Genomic DNA, 24331 nt, shown 5'->3' on the forward strand with positions numbered 1-24331 from the left:
AGGCAAGACCCATTTCAAACACACTGGGAACCAGGGAGCTCTTCAGGTGATGGGAAAAAGAACTCAGAATTGCATCCCAGAGAAAACAAGGGAGAGTTTGCATCCCTTTCCCCACCCTTCCAAAGGAGGGAGTATCTGAGCGGTTGAATGTATGGCTAGGCATACTTTTTCTTCTCTTCTGTTCTGCATAAAGTGCAAAGTCCAATCCAAATGTTTTCCTGCAGGACCAAGCAAAAGAAATTATGAGGACATGGATCCTGCCAGGATATCAGTATTAAGCATCATAGCAGCTTCAAAGATGTTGTTTGTACATACTGAAGCACCAGTGCAGGCACCCAGCAAAAGCAGGTTATCACCTCCGTTTTCTGACTAAAAATACTAAATGCATTTGTATCAGTCAGGAAATTATTTGCTTAATGCTGAAGATCCCATGAAAAATTCTTCCTCAGAGTCTATGTAGCATAAAGCGTTCCCCAAACTTGACATTATAACTTTATGCCCTTTTGAAGGGAAACATAAGTTTGGTGCTGTGAGTCCAAATCCGCTGTAGTCCAGGAATTGTGTCAGTGCTGGACAATGCTTCAGCTGATAAACTTAAAATATGCTTTTGTTGAGGAGCTCCTTAGATCCAGTAACTGAGGTCTATCAGGATGAAACTTAATAGTTGCAGAAATCCAGGCTACATAAATCACCCATGCTGAGCAGAGTGATAGTGATGAGCAACATCAGTGGTGAGGAATGTCTTGAAAATAGCAGAGATGACGCTAAGATCTCGTGCTTCTGGCGCTGATTTGGATGTGCTTCCCTCAGTGCTGCAGGCCACTATACCCTGGCTGATGGTCATACCATGGCTGTGTATGGTGTGTCAGGACACTGCTGGTTTGGAGAATGAACTTCTCCTCCTCCTGGGGAGAGCAGCCTTCTGTTGTGTGAGTTAATCACTGACTTTGATCACCTCTCTTGCATATCCTTTTCTAGATGCAAATGCTGGACAAGTTTCCGATGGAAGGAGGGCAAAAGGACCCCAAGCAAAGGATCATCCCCTTTCTACCAGGTAGGCAAGTGAGCTCCAGCAGATACCGTGCTGGTTTTGGCATGGCAGGAGCTTTTTCCAAGTCTGTGTGTGAGCATACATGTGCTTTAGCTCTTATCTCCTGAACCATATGTGCAATAGCAAGTTAATTAAAACATCTGTATTTGTTAGCCATGTGGCCCAGCGAGTGTTAAACTCCTCAGTCATTCTCTGTCCCTCCATAAATAATTAGTGGAGGACTTCAGCTAAGCAATCCTGCTTGCAAATGTTCCTCCAGGAGCCACCCCTGCAGCAGCCTGCTTGGTTTTGGAAGGCGTCTGGCCAGCATGGCACAGGGCTGAGGATGGTGTGAGGCTCTCCAGGAACTGCTCCTACGCTCTATTTCCTGTCCCATGCAACTCAAAGGGCCATCCAGAGAGAAGGAAATAACAGTTAAATTCCACGAGTTACACCAAGCTGACAGACAGCTTTGTCTTCCTCCCGTGATGTTGGGGACCGGTTGCTCAAAGACAGGATTTCTGTGGCATGACGTGTGCTCTGCCAGTTCAATTTGCAGCTGAGCATTTGTGTGCCCAAGGAACAGATACTGTGGTCTGTTCCAAAGTTTGTAGTGTGGGGGATTGCTTGTGGCTGCCTTTTGTGATGCTGCTGCTACAGGAGAAAAAAGAACCCTAATATGCCTTGCAAAAGTAACCAGCCTGAGGGGGCCCTGGGAGTCTTTCATGTGCCTGTAGCTAATGACTTTGACCACAGAGTTATCTTTATCCCCACCCCCGAGTAGCTACTGGGCGTTTTTAGAAATGTCATGGTACCATAATCGCTTCCAGTGACTGTCAGGTCCATTTAGTGCAGCCTTTTGTGCTGTGCCCTGCCTCCTGGCTTTCCTGGGAACATAAAGGCATTTAGTGGGCTTTACTTTTCTCTGACTGGCGTGAAGAAAATAATTTATGCCCCTTTCTGAGCAAGAGTCTTGTCTGGGATTTCCATAGAGGGAGTTCTGATTCTGGCTTGTCCTTGTCTTTTGATGTCATCAAAAGCAAAGCACACCTGACATTAATACAGCGGAAAAACCCTTGCTGTACAAGTACTTTGCCAGCAAGGAATGAGAAGGAAAAATGAAAGCCAAATTGGCAAAAGGCGTAGCTTGGAAAAATTGGATGTACAGTTTGGCTGTGCTGCAGTTGCAGAAAATTCCCACCGAAATGCTGCTATTTTTGGAAGGTGGCAATTGAGCTCAAGAAACCTGGTCAGAGCACTGCTTCTTGCAGCACACTCATGGATATTTGTTCCTTCTTCTTGGTGTTGAAATAGTTTCCCTTCGTTAAGAGGTATGTCACTGGGATTTCCGTTGGAGGAAAAAGGGCGTTGAAATTGCTGGGAAATAAAGCTTGACTCTTGTGTAAGAGAGCAGTTTTGAGGAGTTAGGATGCCCATCCTCTAGAGGAGCTTGTGCATGTGTGTGTGTCCTCTGCAGAGGCATTTGCCCATTTACTCTGATACTCTTTTTGTAAGAGTATTAAATAAAACTCATTTCAGAGGTAGACATGCGTTGACTTGGAAAACAGCTAGTCCATGCTTCTCCCAGAAGTTTTTCTTGACGTTTCATTTCTGCAGTGGCTTGCGATAGTGCAGAAAAGACACTACTGGTGTCTAACAGCTGACACCTGCAGCTTTACCACTTATACTTTGAGGTGCCAGCACAGGGCAAGGGGTGGTGTGGTGAGAAGATCCCAGCACAGGATTGTGTCCTACCTCCAAGCAGGAGATAGCTGCTGGGAAGACGAATATTCTTGCATCTGCCTGTCCTCATGGGGCAGCTTCAGAAGTAGTCTTGCTGTGGAGAGGCTATGTTATTAAGAAGTGGGAATCATGTTGCCTTTGCTGTCCTGCTTTTGCTGTGTGTCACAGAGCAGTCAGAAGCTGGTGCCTTTCTCCATAGCAGGATGATGAGCTATACCCCCCTACTGAGATGGCTTGAAAGCTGCATCTGCTTCTGAAAGAGCATTTCATGCCAGGGTAAGGGAAGGCTCTTTTAATAGTTGCAGGCTGTCCTAGAGAATGTGTAAAGCTGTATGGTTCCTTTCTGCAGCAGTTTTTGGCCTTCCCAGTTTGGCAATGGCAATGGGTTTCATTGCTTACAGCTGAACTGAGACTTCATCTCTCTATGCCTAGGGGTGCTGCACAGGAGAGCACAGTGCAAACAGCCTGGGTTTCTTTCTCTGCAAAACCTGTCTCTGCTGTGCTTAGACTTGCTAGGGTTTTGCTCACGTTCAGCTTCTGTGAGTACTATAGTTTGCTTCCAGTCCCATTTTCAGCATATGAATTTCATTACCAGTGGAGATTTGGCTCCAGTGGTTTACTGAAAGTACATTGCTTTCTGGGAAGTCCATTGTAGAGTAACATTAGATGTTGTGGCCACTGCATTTCTCAAAAAAGTCTGCTGTGACCCTGTGCCTCCTGCAGCTTTGGCTTTCTTAGCAAACCCCTAAGCCTCCCAAACACAGTCACCACCATGACCTGAGAAGGTGCCATCTGGGTTTGTCTGTCAGGCTGGTTTCCTGGAATGGGCTAAGTTCCATGGTTACTCTGTAGTTACAACATTCAGCCCACAGGAACTCTATTTGCATTGTGTTGCTCTGTTTTGTTAATGTTTGCTTCGAGGATTTGACTTCTTGGAAATATCTAAAGACTTTGGGTCTCTTGAAGTAGGTCTCTGATGTTATCAGAAAATGCTGTTGTAAGTGCAGATCCTTCAGCTCACTCAGCTCTTCTGAAGTGGAGTCATAAAGCTGGGGCCTCCCAAGCTAAGCAGAGCAATTGCACTTGAGTTTTGGGGCCAAGGGTTGTCCCTTTCCAAGTGCTGGCACCACAGTCATCCCATAGCACAGCTTGGTGGGGTCTGGTTTGGCCTGGCAGGACATTGCAGTATTCCTGCTCTGTGCCTACAAAGCCTCTGCCACCATATAGGGGAATTTGAAGTGGACTCTTGGCTACTTTTGCTGGCTTTAAGCCACTGACACAGCCTGCCTAACTTCCTGCGGTGCTGAGGATGGCCCCTCAGAGAACGGCTCGGGCGGCACCGAGCCCGTGCATGGCAGAGACTGCGGTCCCTGGAGCAGAGTCAGGAGCAGCTGGCGAGAGGGAAGAGACCCGTCACTGCCTGGCTCAGGGGACATCACGCTGGGCAGATCTGTCCTTGCCTCCAAGAGCTTACACTAAGGGTTACGTGTGTATTGGCTGGGAGATGATGGTGTGGAGACCCCAGAAAAGAATGAACTAAGAAAACAAATGAGCTCAGTTGGGCCCGCTGTGTAAGGGCTGTGCCAGATCTTTCAGGAAACAGCTTTTATAAGGAGAGTGGAGCCTTCCAAACTTCATACAGCCCAAGTGTCCTGGAGCGGATCCTGGCCAGTCTGCTTCACTGGAAACGTGAGCCTCAGCAAGGAGGGGTTGCCTGAGGCTGATCTAACTTTGGCTGTAAAATTGCTTTTTAGGAAGCTTTAGCTATGGACAATGGTGAACTCCCAAGAAGGGAGGAGGAGAAGCGGGGGTTCGGTGAGATCATTTTAAAATACAGAATGACGCCTCCCTTGTACTCCCTTCCCAGCCTGCTAACTTGCTCAGCATGGGCATCAATGTTGTCCTCCTTACTTTTGGGGCTTTTCTCTCAGAACAAAGGTGGGGATGCTAATAGCTCCCCGCACACACCCTGTGGAGGAGGTAGAGGACAAATCATCCAGTTTCCAGCTACAGTACCCGACTTTGCCCAGTCCCTTTGCATTTTCATCAGAGCTGGAGATAAAGCAAAGTTCCTAATTACTATTTTCTCCTCTAGCAAGATGGGCATTTCTGCTGTAGCACTGTTGGGTGGATGATCCCAGGCTAGCTTTCAGCGTGTAATCAGTACGGTTGCCTTCTCTGTAGAGTTTCAGCTGACCCTGCTAATGTGCAGACAGTATTACCACAGGCAGAGTGCTGTGCTCAGGCAGTTGCTCTGCTTCTGACCTTTAAGCAGTCTTTAAACTACCTTACTTTGTTTCTCATAGCACTGTAGCCCACAGGAGAAATGGCCTTGGAAACATTTTGGTCCAGTGAACTCTTAGCTTTCTCAGTCAGCTTTTGCATGGATGAGTTGCAGTACGGCTTTGGAGGAGGTTTTGGGGCATCTTCCAATGCAGTTGCCATCCTGGGATTGCAGAAAGAATGCCATTTGGGATAGGAAGCCAAGATAGTAAGGTTTGCTGCTGAGCTGTGTGAGGAAGAAAAAGTATCTTCTCTTGCATCAACAAAGTGACCCAGTGATACCGTGAAGAGCTTTACTGGTTTAACCCAGGCCAAAATCCTTCTATATCACAGGTAGCACCCCTTGCACCTTTGGGGGCTCCTCACTCTTTTTTTTCCAGGGGGGCTTCATCTCTTCTACCTATTCCTCTGGCCACCTCATCCAACACCTGGATTTCCCCATCTCCTGCTGTAGTCTGTATTTTTCTCAGTAATTATTGGCAAGCGAACAGCACTAACTGTGCTCCCTCCAGCAGGATCTCAAACTGTGAGAGTGTAAGGGGCTGTCTTGATAGGAGCACTGTTTGATTTGGCTTCATTTCATGATGTATGGAACTCCATGCTTTTGCTATACCCAGGACAGCCCCAGAGGCACATTGCTGGTCTCACACTTTTTTGCCAGGATATGCACACAGCGCGGGACTTTGCCAAACAGATGCTAAGTGCAGGGCTTCTGGAAACACCTCTCCCACGCCTGCTTCCCTGTCCTAGGAATAGCCCACGTAGCTGGCTGCTCCATGGGCTGGGACTAATTATGTGTACATTTGGGGCTGCCTTTTTTTTGAAGTGAGTTTGGAACCTGTGCCAGGGAAAATCTGGATGTGATTTGAAAGGTGCAGAGAAGTGAATTCTTTCCGAGGCAGTGGGGCAGGGGAAGAGTGAGGGGAGTCCTTCAGGGGTGCAGGCAATTTTCCACTCTTGAAATATCTGGCTTGGTTCACAGCTGTGATCTGCAGGGTGATGCATTTTGGATTCTCTGCCCCTCCAGCTTGCTGGAGATCCAGTATCGGCCTCTGGCTCAAGAGGGTCCTCAACCGTTTTGCTGGTTGAAATGGCTCTGCCTCATTTTTTTCAGCTCCTTACTTCCCAGTATAACTTCAGCTCTGCCGGGAGAATTCCCAGAGGAGGGAATGATTTGCAGAATCCTGTTTCCCTACATGTTTGTTTGGAGAGATTAACCTCTCTTGTGGCCTTCCTGCTCTTTCTCATACAGTGGGAGACCCAAATTCCTTATCAGCCCTTTCCCCAAGCTCTCCTCTGACACTGCAGTCCTTGATGAATGGCTGAGGCAGTGAGAGCCACACTTCGCAGCCCTGCTCCAGCACCCTTTGCTCTCAGTCAAGCAGATAAAGCAAAGCAGCTTTGATTAGCTGCAAATGGGGGTTCTTCCAGTCCTGGGAAAGGAGAAACTTTCTGGCACCAGAGGAGTTTTTGTGGGCAGACAGAATATCTCCAGTGGAGCTTCTCTGGCTGGTGCCAGCTGCACTGCATGTGTGATGGAGCTCATGCCCCACAGGGGTGACCTGGTGGGCACCAGCCGGCTCCTCCTGCCCACCTGGGTGTAAGGCAGCACACCAATGTTATTTTTGCTGTTGAAGCCTTGAGCCCAGTGGTGGGCAGCTTAAATGCAGAAGGGCAACCTCCACTCCAGCTGTTGGAGAGGAGCTAAAATGCCAGCAGATTGTCCCCCTGTGTCCTGGCTGGTATCAGTGAAACAGTCAGGTTTTGTGAAGGGAAAGGAGTGCATGAAATGTGGCAAAGGAAGGTTTTAAGGAGGGATTTGAAGGGAACTATGGCACAGTATGGCAGTGTTTACAGGAAAACTCTCCCTAGGGCGAGGCATGGCATGAGGCAGTTGTTGTTGACCACTTTTGGGGGACAGTGCTGGCTGGCCTGAGGCTCACAGGGACATGTTGGATGGATTTGCTACCTATTCGTCATGTTGCATGAACTGCTGGTGATGTAAGGTGGGCCTCTGTCCGCAGTGGATGGAAATAAGTAGCAGTGATGGAGGGAGAGGAGTGTGTCCATGAAAGAAGGGAAGAAAGGAGGAGTACAGCTGCATTGGTGGGACATAGAGCTTTGTAACTGGGGAACTTAACACCTCAGGAGGTTTTGAGATCTATCCACTGACTGATGGAGTCTTGAAACAGCATCAGGGTGCTCTGCTGTGGTTTTCCAGATTTCCCTCCAGGCAGGGTGAAGGACACTGCTGGCTTCCTGCCATCAGCCCAGAGATCAGGGCAATGAAAGAGAGGAAATGGAAGCACTGTGACAATTTGAGTGCCAGAACCAAGTGGATGGTGCCAGACAGGTCAAAAGGGGAGGGAGGGAAAGGGGTCAGACAGGGGAAGGAAAAAGCAGATATAAGGGCTCATGGCTGTCTTTCCAGGCTGCTTTCAAGATCTTCCCCCCTCTGCCCTGCTGCCACTGCCCAGCTGGGAAAATGGGACACTCACTGCCGACTCAGAAGCCCTTCAGATGTGGTCAGACGTTGGCTTTATTGTAGGCTGAGATCTTTTTATTAGGTTTCCCCACTCCCCAGTTCCCCTCTGAGAACCAGCTGGTGCCCCCAATGCTGAAATGCCTGCACTGCTATTTGCTTGGCTGTAAAAATAAACCAGGGGTCAACAAGGAGATAAAATGAGTAAACAAATGCTCAAGTCAGCGAGAGGAGCTGGAGACTTGGCTTCTGCTGCTTTGTTACTCTTGAATTCATCTTTTCTTTAGGTAGGTAAAAGCCTCAGTTCCTTGGAAGCAGTCTCTGAAGAGCACAGCTGGATTTTGCCACAGCCCAGGCATCAGCTCAGCGCTGTGTATGGCATGGGAAGGACAAGGGTCTGGGAGGGCCTGGGGAAGAGCAGCAGGGTGAGAATTAGCATTCCTTGCCCTCGGGAAGGGAAAACTGTTGATCATTTGCTTGTCTAATGGAAAATAATTGCTATAAGCAAGGAAAGGAGCGCAAACCTGATTGTCGCTCCCAGTCTTTCCAGACAACTTCTGTGTTCCCAGGCTAATCACCCTTAAAAATCTACAAGACAGATTGAATATAGGGGTATTTTTTTTGTTCACTGTATCATAAAGACTGCCAGACTTTGCTCTGCATGCTGAGAGAAGGAATGCATTTTAGAGCAGAGCGTTTCCCACCATGAATGTCTCAACTCTCTCGCAATCAGCAGGACATAACGAAGAGCAATCTTTCTGGTATGAGCTGGCCTTTGCATTTCACTGGAGGGCAAGTACAGAGCTAGTACTGAGTGTGATTGCTGTGTGCTCCCTTGGACAGCCCAGTTTTGAAAGCATTCTGCATTAACTGAGCCTAGCAGGAGATTTGGCTTCTCCATAAAGTTCTGATTCACGCTCCTTGCAATCTGAAGCTGGTTTGGCTTAGTTCATCTCCGCTTAAAAAATGCACTGGTGGGCTGTACAGGTCATGCATGTTCCAGATCCTGCAGAAATCAGGGAGAAGCGGGGCTGTGACTCAGCCCTGGTTTTAAAATTGTTATAAGCGCGCGGCTGTTTTATCATGTCCTGTTCTCAGGCAGTGAGGTAGCATTCAGCTCTGGTTCCAGCGATGTCATGGCCCCTGTGAAGGCTCGCTGCAGGGGTTGAAGCTAGCTGTGATGCAACAACGGGCTGTGTGACTTTCCAGAGTTCTTTTCCGTGTTCTCATGGTGCTTGCAAGGGGTGTGTGTGGGTATTTGGTTGTGAGGGGTTGCCCCATGGTGGCCTCTTTGATAAGTTAAAGCTATTGCATGGACAGACACATCAGTTGCTCTCCCTGGGTTTGGTGGCGGGATTGGAAATCCAGGTAGGAACACAAAGAGAGGAGGATATCGTGTGGTATGGGAAATGTCAGGAGGAACTTGAGGGAACTTCATTACTGCCCACCTCAGCCCCTAAACCCACAATTTTCCAGGTGATTGTATGGCAAAGCAGTGCCAATTCCTGCTGCTTTGGGAAATAAGGGTCTGAAATCCTACCGTGTACCAGTCCTTTTGATCACAGAGTCTCTACACGTATCTATTTCACTGTCTGCTAATGGCTTTTGTCTCGTTAAATGCCAGAGAAGCTGTTCTCTGTGAAAGCAGCTTGAAGCATTTAGGACTCATTAGGCTTCAAAGGAAAGAGGCCTGTACCACAAGCCAGAGGGGAGGAAACAGAGTGGCAAGAGGATCCTATTAATGGAGAACACAAATAAACCCCAGACAGGAAGGAAAATCCTATAGGTCTGACTCAGAGCTGCACTCCTGACATTGTGGCTTCGAGGATCAGTTTGACACAGGAGCTGCACAGAGAGAAACCCTTCTGCCCACACTAGACCTGGATGCCCTGAGCAAGCCTGGAGCCGGCAATAAGGGTTGCACCTGCACTGGCAGTTGCAGGAATGTCCACTTCTCTGACCAAAACTGGCATTTGCCAGTGGAGTTGTACACCCAGGGTTTGCATGCTAGCAGACTGTGAGGTGTCAGGCACGTGCTTTGAGAGGCGCTGCTCCTCTGTCATTGCCAGATTGGTGAGAGAAGATGGGAATGCAGTTTGCTGGTAATTGTTTCCTCTTCTCTCTTCTTGAACACGCTTGCAACTTCAAATGTGCTTTATTGGGATAAGGTATTTAATCTATGGGAGGGAACGGTCTTTGTTTTTTTTGGGGTATGGTGCTTTTGGCAAGAAGAGGATGTGCAGGGAATAGGTTCTGACAGAATGATTCAAGAGAAAGCATTCCTGGTGTTTGGCTGACCTGCTGTTCTCTCTGCGTATCTCCTGTTTCAGGGAAGATCCTCTTCCGACGGAGTCACATACGTGATGTTGCAGTCAAGCGTCTTATACCTATTGATGAATACTGCAAGGTAAGGGGAGGTTTCTAGCATGAACCAAAGATGAAGCCACCTTGACCAGGCTCGATCCTGTTTTATAGTATATAATGATGTGCCAGTGCTGGGAGAATGTGAGTGTGAGCTATCTCCCATATCGAACTGTGATGAAAACCCACCCACTGATTTGCTTTTCATTCCGTGTAATTAATGCTGAGGGCTTTGAAGCCTGGGCTTGCAGAGTGAAGCATGGCCCAGTTCCACACCAGCTTGCATCCTGCTGCTGTGCTTTCCCTTTCTCTTCTCCTTTCTCAAGCTGCAAACCAGAACCAACTTTACAGTTAGACTGGAAAGGATGTGGCTGCCTGTCTGGTAGGCAGTTCGGAGTGAAATAGTTGTGTGCAGGGCTAAGCTTGAAGGACTCAGTTCCTCAGGGCGCCTTTCCTTTCCCATTTGTTGGGAACAGACCTACTATTTTATGTAGAAGACAGCACTTTCTGTGGGGTGGTCCCAAACTGGGATGTAAACTCCTGTTACTGGTTACATAAAACAGTTATTTGCGCAGGGGTAAGATGACTTCTGCCTGTAGAAAATTATTGGAAGTCAACAAAGATGAGGCTGAGACAATTTGCCCTGTACTCTTGAAGAATATAAGGCTGTACTGAAATATAAGGCAAATTATGGTGTTAGGGCATTTGGGGCATGAGGGAGGGAGCAAAACAGAATACTAAAGTTCACAGAAAAGTATTTTCACACAAATAAAGCGTGCCATATCTCATCATGTTGAAGAAGTGCACTGGTACTTGCAACAGCCGTGAAGTGGTCTGGAGGTATGACTGATACCCCCAAAATCCAGTCTGAATGCTGTTGACAACATGTACAGATACCACAAAGCCCAAGGAAGAAGATGGGGAAATGGTGAAATATCCATCACATTCCATAGGTGCAGGAGGTATAGCAGTGACTGTGGCCTTGGACTTTGCGTGGTGGGAGAGACTGTGGGGTTTGGGAGTCAGCCAGACCTATGGAAGGGATCTTGTGGCTGGAATAACAAGTACAAAGATAAAGGGGAATTAGTAAATGCATCTTGACAGCTCTGTAGTGGGACTGCGGGTGAAAAAACACCAGGATAGCAGATGAAAGCAGAGTGATGGAGATGTACTGCAAGATGTGCTTGGACCTATGTGCTCCGAAGAATGTGGGGGAAGCTGATGGTGCAAGTAACTGGTTGGCTCCAGCTGGGCTTGGTCAGCCCTTTGTCTTCCGAGTCACTAAAATATGCCAGCTATATACAGACGCACACAACTGTAAATTTAATTTTGGGGAAGAAAAAGTCTCTAAGTGATAAGATGCTGCCGCTATCTCTTTCAGAATGATGCCATTAATGACAAAAAAATAAATGAATCCATTTGACTTAACAACTGGAACATAATGGCTAATGTTAAATGACCCACTTAGAGAGATGCTCTCTCCTCCTCCCATTAATGCATTACCAAGAAATAAAATGTACATTGTGCCTGGCCTCCCGGTTGCTTCTACCTTACCGTAAAGCTGCTGAGCTGGAGGTGGGTGTGGGACCAAAGGCTGCAGGGATGTGGAATTGGCAAGGAGTCAGCGAGAGCAGATATCATGCTGCAGATTGTGGCCGTGTTACTGCTCTGTTTATCATTGGAGGTGGACATTGCGTGTGCTTGGTGGAGGGTGGTGGTGCAGAACAGAAATACAAAATATCCCCTGGTGTGGGAACTGACGTCCTCCTGTCTAAGGGATTTTGAGAAAGTGAGACTGGGTGGACCACTAAAAATACTACTGCTAGAGGCTAATCCTTTCTCGCTCCCTGGAAAATGGATTTCAGTGCAATAAGGCTTGTCTGTCTTTTGTAAATGACCTTTCTCCTCAGGCTTGCAGGCAGCAGGGCGGGTAAGGTGGCTCGCTGTGGCTTCAACGACCTGGGCTAAAGCTGTGTCCTGAAGGTCCCACTTCACTCCTTTGGGTGGGAAGGATTTCACAGTATTTGTGCCACTATTTTTTATTTGGTGTTCATAGCTGCTGTAGACCATGACCGGCTAGACTGCAGGGTGGCCTGCTTGACTTTGCCACCACTGTGCCGGGTGAGTCAGCTCTACATTAGGGCTTCCTTCAAGACGTCCTGAGAAATAAGCTGTGGGCATGCCTTTCATCCTTTCTGCACAAGGTGTTTCCTGTGATCATCCCCTGCTAATCAGAGCACATAGAACCTTCTCCAGGCCACAAAATCATAGCAATTTTGGCGTGGGAGAAATTGTGTAGATAGGGTGGCTGGAACTGGGAAGTGATACCCACGTGGGAATGTCCATGCAAAAACTTGGTCTTTGAATAGCCCTTTCCTGGGCACAAAAGCCATGGAGTGAGTAGTTTTTTTCTGTTCTGTCTCTCACGTGATCTTGGTTTGCAGCTGGCCCATAATTAGTGGTCTGACTGTCTGCTGTGCTGGCGGTGAATGGCCGTGCTGAATGGCTGGAAGGACTTTTCAGGGCCAGCAAGTAGGTCGGTATGGAGCCACATCTGATCTGTGTGGTAACCCTGGGGGTTTGCAGATATGGCTTTGTCTCTGATACAGAAATGAGAAGAGGTTCAGTTTGCCCACACTGCTGTCACAAGACTGCTATGACAGCAAATGGAGACGAGGGGGAATTATATAGAAAATTGGTTAAACATCTACTCCAAGTTGAGCTGCGGCACTGCTCCCAGATTTTAAATCATGCCTGTTTCAATTGTATGGGGGTTGGGATTTTTTTTTTACTTTTTGCAAACTCTGGGTTTTTTTGTGACTCTGTTCCTCCCCATGAACGGAGAACAGGGCAAGGCTCTGTGTCAGCCAGCTGCCCATCCCACCTTATCTGCCCAGCTCTTGCTGCAGCCCACATTGGAAAGGACCTACAAGAGCTCTGGCGCACGGCAAATTTTATTGTCCCAGACTCTGCCCCCAGCTCCCCCTGACATGCACCCCACAAGTCCTTCCACTGAAGATTGTCTTTTTGCAACAGGTTTCCTCAAAGGGAAAGGAGAAAAGTGGAGGAAACTTATAGCTCCTACCATTCAACTGCACATGTAGCAGCCTTCCAGCCCTTGCCCTGATTCACTGATGTCCCTATTTTTGCCTCCTGTTGTTTCTCTCCTTGCCTCTTAAAGAGCTGCTGTTGCCTGGTGGAGTATTTCTGGAATGTGCTGGTCAGGGCTGATGGCACTGAGGGACTGCCGCATGGAAACTTCTCAGTCTTTCCTGAGGATGCCGGCTCCGTGCGCACAGCATCACTGGAAAACTGACCCCTGCTGTGGCTGGGAGGCTGGATGCTGGGATGGACATCCCCATGGCTCTTACCCTGTGTGAGCACACCTCTCCAAAAGGCAGGAGCTGGGCTAAGCAAGGCCCAGGCATTCTCTGCTCATTCTTCTTTAGTCTTCAGGTGCAGCTAGAGTGGTGTGGTGGGTGTAACTGGGGGCTGCTTGGGTCTTGTTCCACTCCTGTGTGTGTTTGCAGTTGCTCTCCCCAGCCTGGTTCTGCACTCCTGTGGGCTGGGAACCACATGGGTGCCAAGATTAGTGTCATGACCCAGTCTCCTGTGCTCTGAGGGCCTGTCCTCACTCAGCTTCTTGCTCAGTCTTGGTGCTTCCCAGCATCAGTGTCTCTGTTTTGTTCACAGGCTCTGATCCAGCTGCCTCCTTATATCTCCCAGTGCGAGGAAGTTCTCCAGTTCTTTGAGACACGACCTGACGACTTGACGCCCCCCAAAGAGTAAGCTGGTTGGGTGGCTGCTGCCATTGAGGTGGTAATGAAACACAAACTGCCTTGAACTTGCTGGTATTCAGAAGAGTCTGGTATTCATTCACAGTGCCCCTCACAAATCGGAGATCTAGGATTCAGAGCTTTTCTTGGAGAGGGAATAGCGGCTGTGCAGCTTGAGGTGGACACCTCTGCCCACTCAGCTGACAGCCTTCTCCCATGGGGAAGTAGAAATACTTCTCTGGGACCCCATGAAGTGTTGGTCTCTTCCCCAAGCTACTTTTTGCTCTCAAATGCTTGTTTTAGAAACATGGTCAGTCTGAAAAGCCTCATTTCTCATGGTTACTAACAACCTCTGCTTCACTTGAAAGGCTTTTTCCCTTAGCTGTGTCCATGAGCCCCATCCATAATGATGCTCCGGAGTATTTCCATGCAAAACAAGGAACGTTTGCAAGGAATCTCGCGTGCCTTACGCAACTCTGTGTGGTTATAAGTCTTGTGACTATGAGCTGCGTTGGCCAGGAGCCACCCATCTCCTACTAATCACAAGCAGCATAAATCTGAGCAGCCGTCTCCATCTCCTGCTATGCTGCTCTCTCTTTTTATGCTGCATGTGACACGATGCTGTGGCGCTACCAAAGGTTGAGCAATGGAAGAGGCTTGATTAATTGTGAGAGGAAAGGCAGTAAATTGATTTGACATCATTCTGTATTGGAAGGGTGAGGAGGTAGATAAAGGGATTTTGTTTTTCTCCTCTCAGCAGCAACACTGAGCCTTTCAGGTCTCCAACTAAGTATTACACTTCTGGGGACTGTGTATTCTCTCTGTGGTTTTGATTTTATTCATCCCCGCTCTTAATTCCCCATTCCTGCTTGCCTCTGTTGGCTCCCATCTCTATTTGTTTGGCCTGTCATCATTCCTCCTGCAGCTTGCAGTTACTTGATGAGATTGATCTGAGGGCCTGGAGCCCATTAACTAATTGCTTGCTGTTGGCTGATGCTCTCACCCGCCCTGCCCAACAATTGCTCACCACTTAACCTACCACCTCGGCAGTCATCCCTCAGTGAAGGTGGCAGCTCAGGGGCAAGCAAGAGACATAAAGAAAAGATGAGCTTGCAAGGACATTAGTTGGGAGGGGGTTTATTGCAGGGGTCAACAGCCCCTGGGGCTGTTTTGGGATGTGGGAGGCTGCCTGTGTGTGAGAGGGTGCAATGAGAGCTGCATTGCAAAAGGAATCATTTATTGAACTCACCTGTAGCTGGAATACCATCGCATATGGTGGATCGAGGGACATTTTCAGTCTCGCACCCTGTTTCCTCACCTTTATTTTGTCCTGTAGACTGAGCCAGAAATCAGGCACAGTGAGGGCTGTGGCTACAAGTAGGAGCACATCCAGGTGTGTAGACTTTTGAATGCTGAGTGTCAGCTCCAGAGCAGTGCAGCTCTGCTGTATGTGGTGCTGTAGCTCCTGACCATCTGGCCAAGCAACGGTCGGTGCGATGTCCCTCATTGTCTCCCTGTTTTGGGTCCAAACAAGGAGAGTGGAGGTGCTGGCTGGAAGTTTAATCCCAAGCACAAGCTAGTGTTGCAGGGCCCATCCTCAGGTACATCCCACAGTGTCCTGCACAACTGCTCAGCAGCTCCTCGGTGCAAAAGTGCACTCACTGCAAAATTCCCAGGTGTTTGTGAGTGGCCATTACAGTGCTGCAGGTGATGTAGTGCTTAATCTGGTGGTGGGTCATGCTCCATCCCACTGCCTGCTACTCTCTGGGGAGGAGAACTGAGCTTGCAGTGTGCAGAAGGACTTAGTGGGTGACTCCCATCCATTTGCCTCTAGCAGCAAAATGCTACAGCATCTCAAGGACATCTCTGTTGTGTTTCCTATCCCAGCCTGAATGCCAGAGGGGTATTTATTAGATACAATTCAAAATGCTAATTAATAAAAGTCCTTGACTCTCTCCTCTGGAGAGATTGGTGGGAGCCCTTTCCTGAGCCCCGAGTGCTGGCTCGCCGCCAGCTTACCAATAATGAGATGAGAGCTGTGATAGACGGCTGCGCTGAATCAGATGTGATGGCGTGTCTGGGGTTTGGCCGGATGTCATCATTCATCCAGCAGATAAATACGTTTCTCTGGGAATTTGAAAGGGAGCCAGGCCATGAACAGAGTGGAAAAAAATTAAAAAAGAAAAAAGGCAGCTTTTTCTGTTGGGTGGCCGAGAGGCAGGAGTGAGGGAGTGAAAAGGACTGGTCAGTGTGCTTGGTGCCAAGCCAGGCAGCACCATGGCTGGGACCCTTCCTGCTCCCTGTCCATCACCTCGGCTTCCCCGGCTAACACCTTGGGTTGCAGCACACCCACAGGAGCGGTGGCTTGTGGCAGTGAAAGGAACATGTCTTTGGGTGCTGTTAGATGCACCCTCTGCTTAATTCTTTTCTGCAGCACAGGTAGAGGATCCACCTAACTCACATCACTCTGGAATATGAAGCCACTTTCAGAGGCCACAGTTGACTCTATTCTGTGAGTTTAACTGCAGAGGGTTAATTTAGTCCTCAGACCTCGCAGTGCTGAGAATGGAAAGAGGAGGTTGAACAGCCTGTGCATCTACCTCCATACTTTCCCCAGTGCTTGAGCTCTTCCTGGGCTAAGCAAGGGCTTTCCCTCAGCGCCCCCTTGCCAATGCTGGGATCACCAACAAAAGTGGATCACTGCTGGCTACCAGGCCTGCAACCCGAGTTCCTCAGCCCTTCTCCATCTCTTGCCTGCTCTACAAGCCCCAGCCCTGCCCCTGGAATGCACAAAGGGAGATCAAGTGGATGAGGACTGAGTGGAGAGGGAAAGAGTACAGTGCTGACTTTGTGCATCCTTTTTCCCCCATTGCTTCCAGGTAGGTGGTAGATCACAGCTGAAAGCAGAGCTGAGATATGAGTCTCCAGCAGTCAGGAGGTGGAAGAGGGCAGTGAAACTCTTCCTCCATCCCCTCCACACACCCCCACCAACTGTCCAGTGTCCTCCTACCCAGAAGGACCACTTCAAACAGGAGAGCAGATTGAGGTTGTGGTGTTTCCTCTGGCAGTAACAATTGGTGGCTTTTGTGACTTGGATCCCTGTTCAGGAAGCTCTGGACTGGGATAACTCGGCTGCTTCCACCTCGGCAGGCTGCCTGGTGGCGGGTGGGTCAAAGTGTGGCTGTAATCTGAAGAGACTGGTTACGTTTGGGAAGAGGTTATTCCATAGAGCAGTGGTAGAAGCAGAGAGAGAAGACAAATGGTTATGGAAAGAGAAACCCTCTGGAAAGTTGTGGGGCTGTGGGGTTTTTCTCCCTGGTATTGGATTGAAGCCCTATGAAAACCATAGTTTAAAAGGAGAGAGATCATCAAATTCCTGCTCCCTCCCTGGTGGGTGACAAATTCCTGCTCCACCTCACCCTGGTGGGTGAGCAAATTCCTGCTCCATTTCAGCAGGTCTGATCAGCAGTAGGATGCTCAGCTGTTGAGGTGGGAAGTTGCTGTGTGCACCCCCCTTACCTCTCATCCAGCTTTTTTCAGTTTAAAGCTGGTTTTAGCCACAGCAGAGAGTTTCTGGAATAAGACTGGGTGAGTCTCAGAGGCTGGGCGCAAAGCCACTGCTGAGTCAAGGCATTCAACTGCTAACCCTTCTCGCCAGCTGATTTTCAGCTCTGCGACATGCAGGAGCCCAGGTTAACTCCACAGTGAAGCAGGATCCTAAGTGGTTATTTAATAACAGTCCACATTGTAGAAGCAGGGCATGCTGGGGAAGGAGCCATCATTGTGCTGTCCTCTGTATGGGAGGTAACCCTGGCCATGAGAAGCTTCTTTCATTAAAAGCATCTTTCATTGTTTTCTTTTTGGTAGCTGAGCATCCCGTTATAGAGAAGACACTTGAAGTGGTTGTTTTGAACCTTTAAGCTTGTGAACCCAATTTGTTAGGGTTTTTTCGCTGGGAGGAACAGGCACCTATAGAGCAAATATACTGTTAATGTGCTTAAAAGAAGTCCTCCAGCAGTGCTCCTCACTCCCTTTGGGAGTAGTACATTCAGTTTGAAAGCTACCAGCTTCAGGAGGTCCTGATGTCTTTAAATGTCTTTAAATGCCTCTTCTCTAAAGTATCTTCATCCTTATGTGCTGGGTCTGTCGGTCCAGCAGATGTCCTGCAAAGGAAGGGCAGGGCTGGAAGGCTGGTGTGGGCTCACTGGCTGTGCAGACAGCATGCTGAGGCTTTAGCGCAGGATCAGGGTGGGCAGCAGTCCCAGCACCAGGACTCTCTAAAGGCTTGTTAAATGCTCATGACCTCTACAAAAGCAGATGATAGCAGAGGTGGAGCCTGTGTCTCAGTGGAGGCTGTGGTGCCTGGAATTACATCTGTGCCCATTCTGTCTTTGGAGACCCCAGCTGGGGGTTTGGCTGGTGAACTTAAGCTGCTGCTCCTCCCTGCTCGCTGAGGTTGCTTGGCCTTCCCAGCTGTTACCACTCAAATAGGAGTTCTGGGAGCAGTGCTTTCTGCCTGCTGGGTGGGCCACGGGGTGATGGGAAACAAAGAAACCCCACATCTGACTTGCCTAGTCTACAGATGGATGAGAAACCTCCTGCCACTGCTAAGCAAACATTCTTCAGGAAAGGCATTGTGCACATTGCTTGGGCTGCTGTTTCCCAGTTGAGCTGATCTTCAAAGATGTTTGCGTGTAGTGAAAGCAGGCAGCTTTCCCTGCTCCTGTCTCAGCCAGTAATATTGCTCCTGGACCGTGCTCTGCTTTAGAAAGTGGCCTCTGGGGCTTGGTCCTCTCCTGGCAGGAAGGTAGCCCAGGCAGGTGCAGGGGTTGTCTCTCTGGCCTTGGTCTGCTAACACAGGTCCTGCCCCAGCTTCCCAGTACTACTGGGCCTTGGATGCAGCTTCTGCTGCCATGGTTTATGGTTATGCACTTCAAAGATGCTGAAAATGGAGAGAGGAAGCACTGAGGAACTACATTTTTAATTCCAGTGATCTCTTCCAGCTCTGGTGCTGAGCTTTAGGCAGGTGCAAAGCCTCCCTGAGGATTTTGATCCAAGGTAGTGGTATGTACTTCGTTTCTGCCTGCCAGGAAGTGTGAGCAGGGCTCAGGACCAGGGTGCATCAATGGTGGCCTGGAGCCCACCTGGTGTTTGTCACCACACAGCAGGAGCCGGAGAAATTTGTTTACACGCTCAGCAAAAGTTTCACTGCAGTTTCTATACCCTGGGCAGAGGGGCTGCTTCTCCTCCCCTTCTTCTCCCAGCTTACTGGAAAATGGCTTCTTTTCTCGTTCCTGCCACAAGCCTGGCATGTCAGACGGAGCTCATTGTTTCTGGCGGGCACTAGCAAAATGTCACTGTCTCTTTGGCTGCTGCATGTGGCAGCAGCATTGCAGCTCCTCTGGGCAAACACACCCAGGGCAAACTCCACTTGCAGCAGGGCTGCTAACAGCAGCCAAAGCCTGGTACAGCTTTTAAAAGTTGTTTTATTCCTTCTTTTGTGTATGTGCGGGCACCCTCTGAGCTCATGTGCCCAACTTGCCTTCCTGCTGTTTCTCCTGAACAGCTAAAGGGAGAGGATTTTGGAGTGTTTCAAGGACAGTTTGGCTGTGCTGCTGTGGGTGTTTTCTTTGCTGAGCTGGAGAACAATGTGCAGAGGGAATAGCTTGGCTTCTGCCTGCTGCAGTCCAGGGGGAGCATCACTGGCGGGAGAAGGGGGACAGCAGGACAGGACTCACTCCCAGCTACGCTGAATCAGCAAAGGGCCCTGATGGCTGGGGGCTGCCTGAGCCATCCAGGCTGGATAATGAGTTGGGACCTGACCAGGTGAGGAAGCGTATGCTGCTAACAAGGGTTATGCCTGCAGCAAGTTCAGCAGCCCGTTGTTTTTCTATTAATACCAAAGCCCTGGTGATGTGTGGTTAGGTGGGGGTGGCACTGGCGGTTGCAGTAATGGATTGCTTCCCACATGCAGACTGACAGGAACTCCAGGCAGGCACCAGCCCCAATAAATCAGAGAAGGGAGGACTGGGCTAAAATGAGAATCGTCCCCAATGGGATTTGAATGTGCCAGCTTGTTTCCTGTATGGGCTGACTGAAAGGTGCTGCTTAGGGCCATGGTGCTGGCAGCCCTCAGTGGGTAAAAAACTTGTTTGGTCCAAAGGATCAGAAGAAAATGCTGGGCATTGTTTTCCTCATTGCAGCAGGGACCAAATCTGTTCCTTTCCCTTGTTTCCAGGGAATTTACAGAGGATTTACAAGAAAAAAGGGGAGACTCAGGTCTCTGCTCCAAGGTAGAGTGATTGCCCCATCCAAGAAGCCATTCCAGGAGCTTTTGCTGGTAAACTAGAGACCCCTGAACTGATGGATGTTGGTTTGGGTGAGGACACTTGCTGGCTTGTGGCTTTTGAGCCATGTTCTGCTATCCAGACAAATTACAGTTTGTATAATGGATTGTTTGTTTTGTAGTTCTGCTGGTGCCTAAGTGCAGATTCACCAGAAGCCTGGGCTAGATCTCAGCTCCAGAATAGTGGTCTCCTTTACTCTCTGCTGATAACTCTTTCCTAAGTGACAGCAGACAGAAATATCAGAGGGCTGATACACTTTGCTCCAGCACAAGCCCCTTGCATGGACAAAGTACTTGATTTTCTGTGCTAACAGGGCAGCTTTCTGAGCCTGAAGAGAGCTTGGCTGACTCTCCAGTGGTTAAACACAGAGGCAGCAGCATAGCTGCAGCATGGGGACAGGGTTTCCATTCAGTGCTTGGAGGAGCATTTGCTAAACATCCAACTTTCCCAAACAAGAGCTCTGTTGTACCCCAGCTCTCAGGCTGTCTTGTCTGCATAAACTTTGCTAAGACTTCTAACATCTCTAAGCTTGCTGGATACTTATGAGATGAACTTCCTCCTGACAGCTACTTTGATAGCACTACTGTATTACAGAAGGATGTTTTTTTAAAAGCGCTAGAGGGTTATTTTCTGTGGAAGGTATTTCCTTGGAATGGTGACCTCAGATCCATCTCATCTCGTGTGTTGATTGTGGCTCCTTTGTGGTTGGCTCTGCAGCAGCTGGAGTTGTTTTCCTTGTGTTGGTGCTCCACTGTCTCTCTCTTGCCCCATGAGCTTTGGCTGGGACCATGGGGCAGCACGGATAGTGCTGCGGACCCCGAGCCGCATGTCGGGGCACTTTGCTCCCGTGAGTCCCACTGCAAGGTGGGCTTCTCTGCATGGCAGCCTCAGAGCCCCCTCCATGCAGCACACCATGGTCTGCACAACCTAGCAGCCACCAAATGTGAGTGCCTTAGAAAAGAGTTTGAAGTCAAGCAAGCTTGTAACAGTTCTCTAGATACTGTCCTAGCCTTTAGGGTTTTAATGGCTTTATAATTAATGGGTTTTAATTAACATTTCATGTCTGAATTATGACCCTGTAAGCCCATGAAGGCCTTCAGTGTCCACAGGATCCTGCAGCAAGCAGTTTAAGAGCTCACCTACATATTGCTGAAGAACAGCGAGCTTATGTTTGTTCTGAACCTACCTTTCAAATTGTTAGCTTTGCCTCATGTGCCTCACGAAAGCCTTGTGCTCCCCATCTCACTCCGTCACTGGACCCAGAGGAATGCTGTCTGACACACTAGAGAAGATGCTTGAGAAACCTGCCTCTATTTCCCAAAAAACAGTGGCATGGGGAGTACTAATTGGTGGTAAGCATCCTCCATGTGTAAGAGTTTCCTTTCAGGATTGCACCGGGGGATTATTAGGTTCTTGAAGGACACTGAACTGAGCCCACTGCACCCTGAGACTGTCTTGTCTCAGTGTTTTAAGTGAGATTCAGTCACAGGGGAACCCTTGCCTTCAGCACTCCTGACAAGGAGCTGGAAAAGTCCTGAGAAGCAGCTGGAGGACCATTCATGGGTTTTACCACTGGGAAGCTTTGTGGTGCTGGTTGGTGGCACACAGTCAGTGCTGTGTATTGCTGCCTTGTAATTGTGCTGTGACTGCCTGGTTCATCTGCACAGCCTGGCTGTTGTGGGGGTGAGAGTTAAATGAGTTTCACAGTGAAGGCAAAGTGGCCTTTTCTTCTTCATTTCTGAAGCCACCGGTTTCCAGGAAGCCATGGATGCAGGCTCTGTTGCATGCCTTTCTCTGATCCACAGGGAATGGAGGAGGAGGAGATGCTGCCAGGAGTTTATTGCTGTTTCCTGTCTTGTCTGAGCTCTTATCCCCTCTGAGGTGGTGGGCTGGGGCTGCTGGTCTTCAGCCCTGCAGTTCTTTGTATCCATGCCAGGAACAACCCGGCAGCAAAGTGAAAATGCAGCTCTTTCCTTGCCCTCTCACTCAGAGGGAGCAGCCAGTGAAAGGAAACAGGGGGATGAGTTACAGTAATAGGTTTAGCAAATGGCAGGGAACGACAGTTATTTCCATCATCACCCTCCTGTCAGCATGAGGGTGCCATGCACACCTGCTGATCTCCAGTGTGCTCCTCTTGCCATGCTTCACCTCCCTTTCCTAACATACTACTGAGCTAAGGCAAATTTAATTTGACTTATTTATAAACTTGAATTTAGTTTTGCAGTGTGGTCTCTGTTCAGAAATGTCTTTGGGATGCTGTCTCCATTGGTCTCTACACCTGGGATGTGGTGTTCAGGTCTTTGCACAGTTCTGTGACCTCTGAACTTATCAGATAGTCTCCACTTTCTAGATAACCATGTCCCATTTGTTTCTAGTCCATTTTTCTTGCATTTTATTTAATTTTATTGATAGCTTTATGGGTGAGTGCCAGAGGTTTAAGGTGCAAAGAGAAGAGGGGACCAGGAGGATAAGGTATGGCAAACAGAATGCATTGCCAGGGTGGGTGGGCAGTCTTTGAAGGCAGCCAAACCCAGGCATTACCCCATCACTCCAGGGGAATAAAATATCTGCGGTAATTATGGTCTGAAAATGTAGATAAGCTTGAAAGTGAACAAAGCGTAGGCCAGCTCTGGCTGGCTTTCTTGCTGAGCATGGAGGGATTTCTCTGCTTGCCTGAAAACAAAGGGGAGGGAGGGGAAAAAGTTGTTTTGCCAGTGGATTTGGTAAGCAGATGAAGGGACTCTTGGAGTCCATCTGGTCTGGTCCAGCCACCTTTCCAAGCAGGGATCAGGCAGCTCAAAGGTTCGGGTGGATCCCCTTACCACCAGGTGAATGTTTTCCTCTTTGGAAGCTCCACTGCCTGCTCTGTGCTTATTGCTTTTCCTGGAAGTAACAAGGAATGACACGTGATGCTTTTCCTGGAAGTAACAAGGAATGTTTCATCTTGGCCAAATGGTCTTGATCTGTCACACGTGTGAGTTTGAGGAGCTGGGAATGCAGCCTCCTCCGTAAGCGAGGAGGGAGTGGGTTACCATCACCCTCTGCTGCACCAGCATTTCAAGGCCACAGTGGTGAGTTATAGGAAAGTGTTGAGAGTACTTCAGAGGCAACGTGGACCATTGTGGGTAGGCTGGGGACAAAGCTGGTGCATTTGTTTGAGTTTGAGCCTGATTGGGTGTCTTGGTTTGTTACCCGTGATTTTTTTAAGGCTTTTCTAGGCCCATATTTTCTTTGCTTTGGTATTTGGTTTTTAATCATGAAATGCCTGACCTGAAGAAGGTTGTGGTTGTGCCCTGGGTTTGAGGCTGTTCAGTAACCATGTTTCTTGGCAACATTCAGATAAGAGAGAGGACCTGTGGTTTCTAACCCATGTCATCAGTGGTGTGGCCACTGCTGGCTATAGCAAGAGGAGTTGGGCTGAAGCTACCTCGTTGCCTCCTCATAACCACGAATAGCTCCTGCTTGCTCTTTCTTGGAGTCACTTCATATGGTGCACAGCCCTGGAGTTTGTCCTCTCTACAATACTTTAATGACTTGTTCTGGTTTGGGGTATAAATGTTTTCCCCTTCCCCAACCACTCATCCTTATCCCCGAGAAAGGTGCAGGACATGGAGGAATTTCAGTATTTCACTCATTGTCTTCAATATGGTGCCCACTTCTGTGGGACCTGTGGTCTGTGCTGGGAGCAGTTTTGGGGGATTGAGCTTCCGCAGCTCCTGACTCTGCTGGCAGATCGTGCCAATCCAACCCGCCTTCGCCAAGTGACACGATGGGAGTTGTGGCTGTCAGACCAAGCCACCAGGGAGCCCAGGCCAGCAACCAAGACAAAAGCATTAAATTACTAAATCAAGCTGTTTGCAAGGCAGGTGATGCCCCTTGTCACTTGTGGAGACGTTAGTTGGTTGAGGGAGGTCAATGGCTCTGCCAGGGCCAGCACTGCTGTGCTTTCCTGTATGGGATTGTTATTTGGCCAACAACCAACCTAACTGCCCCATCACTCTTCTGATGCTTTTCCTTCTCTTTTTCAGGGAACCCATTGGAAAGAAGAGGTCTGGTAAGGACTCCTTTCTTCTCCACCAGTTCCACCATGTCCTCTTTTAACCCACAGCTGTGGTCTTCTGGAATGGGATGAGGGGTCAGCCCCGTGGCAGGCCCACCCCCAGATTTGTTCCCCTGTGGGGTGTGAGGCTGCCCAACACGGTGTGCCCCCTCCATCAACCCAGGGTTTCACTGCAGCCTCCAAGTCCCAACCTTACATCCTCTTGTGCCTCCTGTGGTGCTCCCAAGGGTGGGATGGATGCCCGCAGCT

General features: G+C 49.0%; 1 protein-coding gene across 6 annotated transcripts in view; it reads left to right on the forward strand.

Annotated features, from left to right (window-relative positions):
• SH3PXD2B (SH3 and PX domains 2B) overlaps positions 1-24331 on the forward strand; it is a 72162-nt gene that overhangs the window by 32582 nt on the left and 15249 nt on the right. For all 6 annotated transcript variants that reach the window (XM_054079563.1, XM_054079565.1, XM_054079564.1 and 3 more), the window contains exons 3-6: positions 979-1054; positions 9869-9945; positions 13593-13684; positions 24051-24076. In XM_054079563.1, the coding sequence (XP_053935538.1) occupies positions 979-1054; positions 9869-9945; positions 13593-13684; positions 24051-24076 (271 nt within the window). The remainder of the gene's footprint in view (positions 1-978; positions 1055-9868; positions 9946-13592; positions 13685-24050; positions 24077-24331) is intronic.

Source organism: Cuculus canorus, chromosome 14 (assembly GCF_017976375.1).
Source record: "Cuculus canorus isolate bCucCan1 chromosome 14, bCucCan1.pri, whole genome shotgun sequence".
Lineage (NCBI taxonomy): Eukaryota > Metazoa > Chordata > Aves > Cuculiformes > Cuculidae > Cuculus > Cuculus canorus.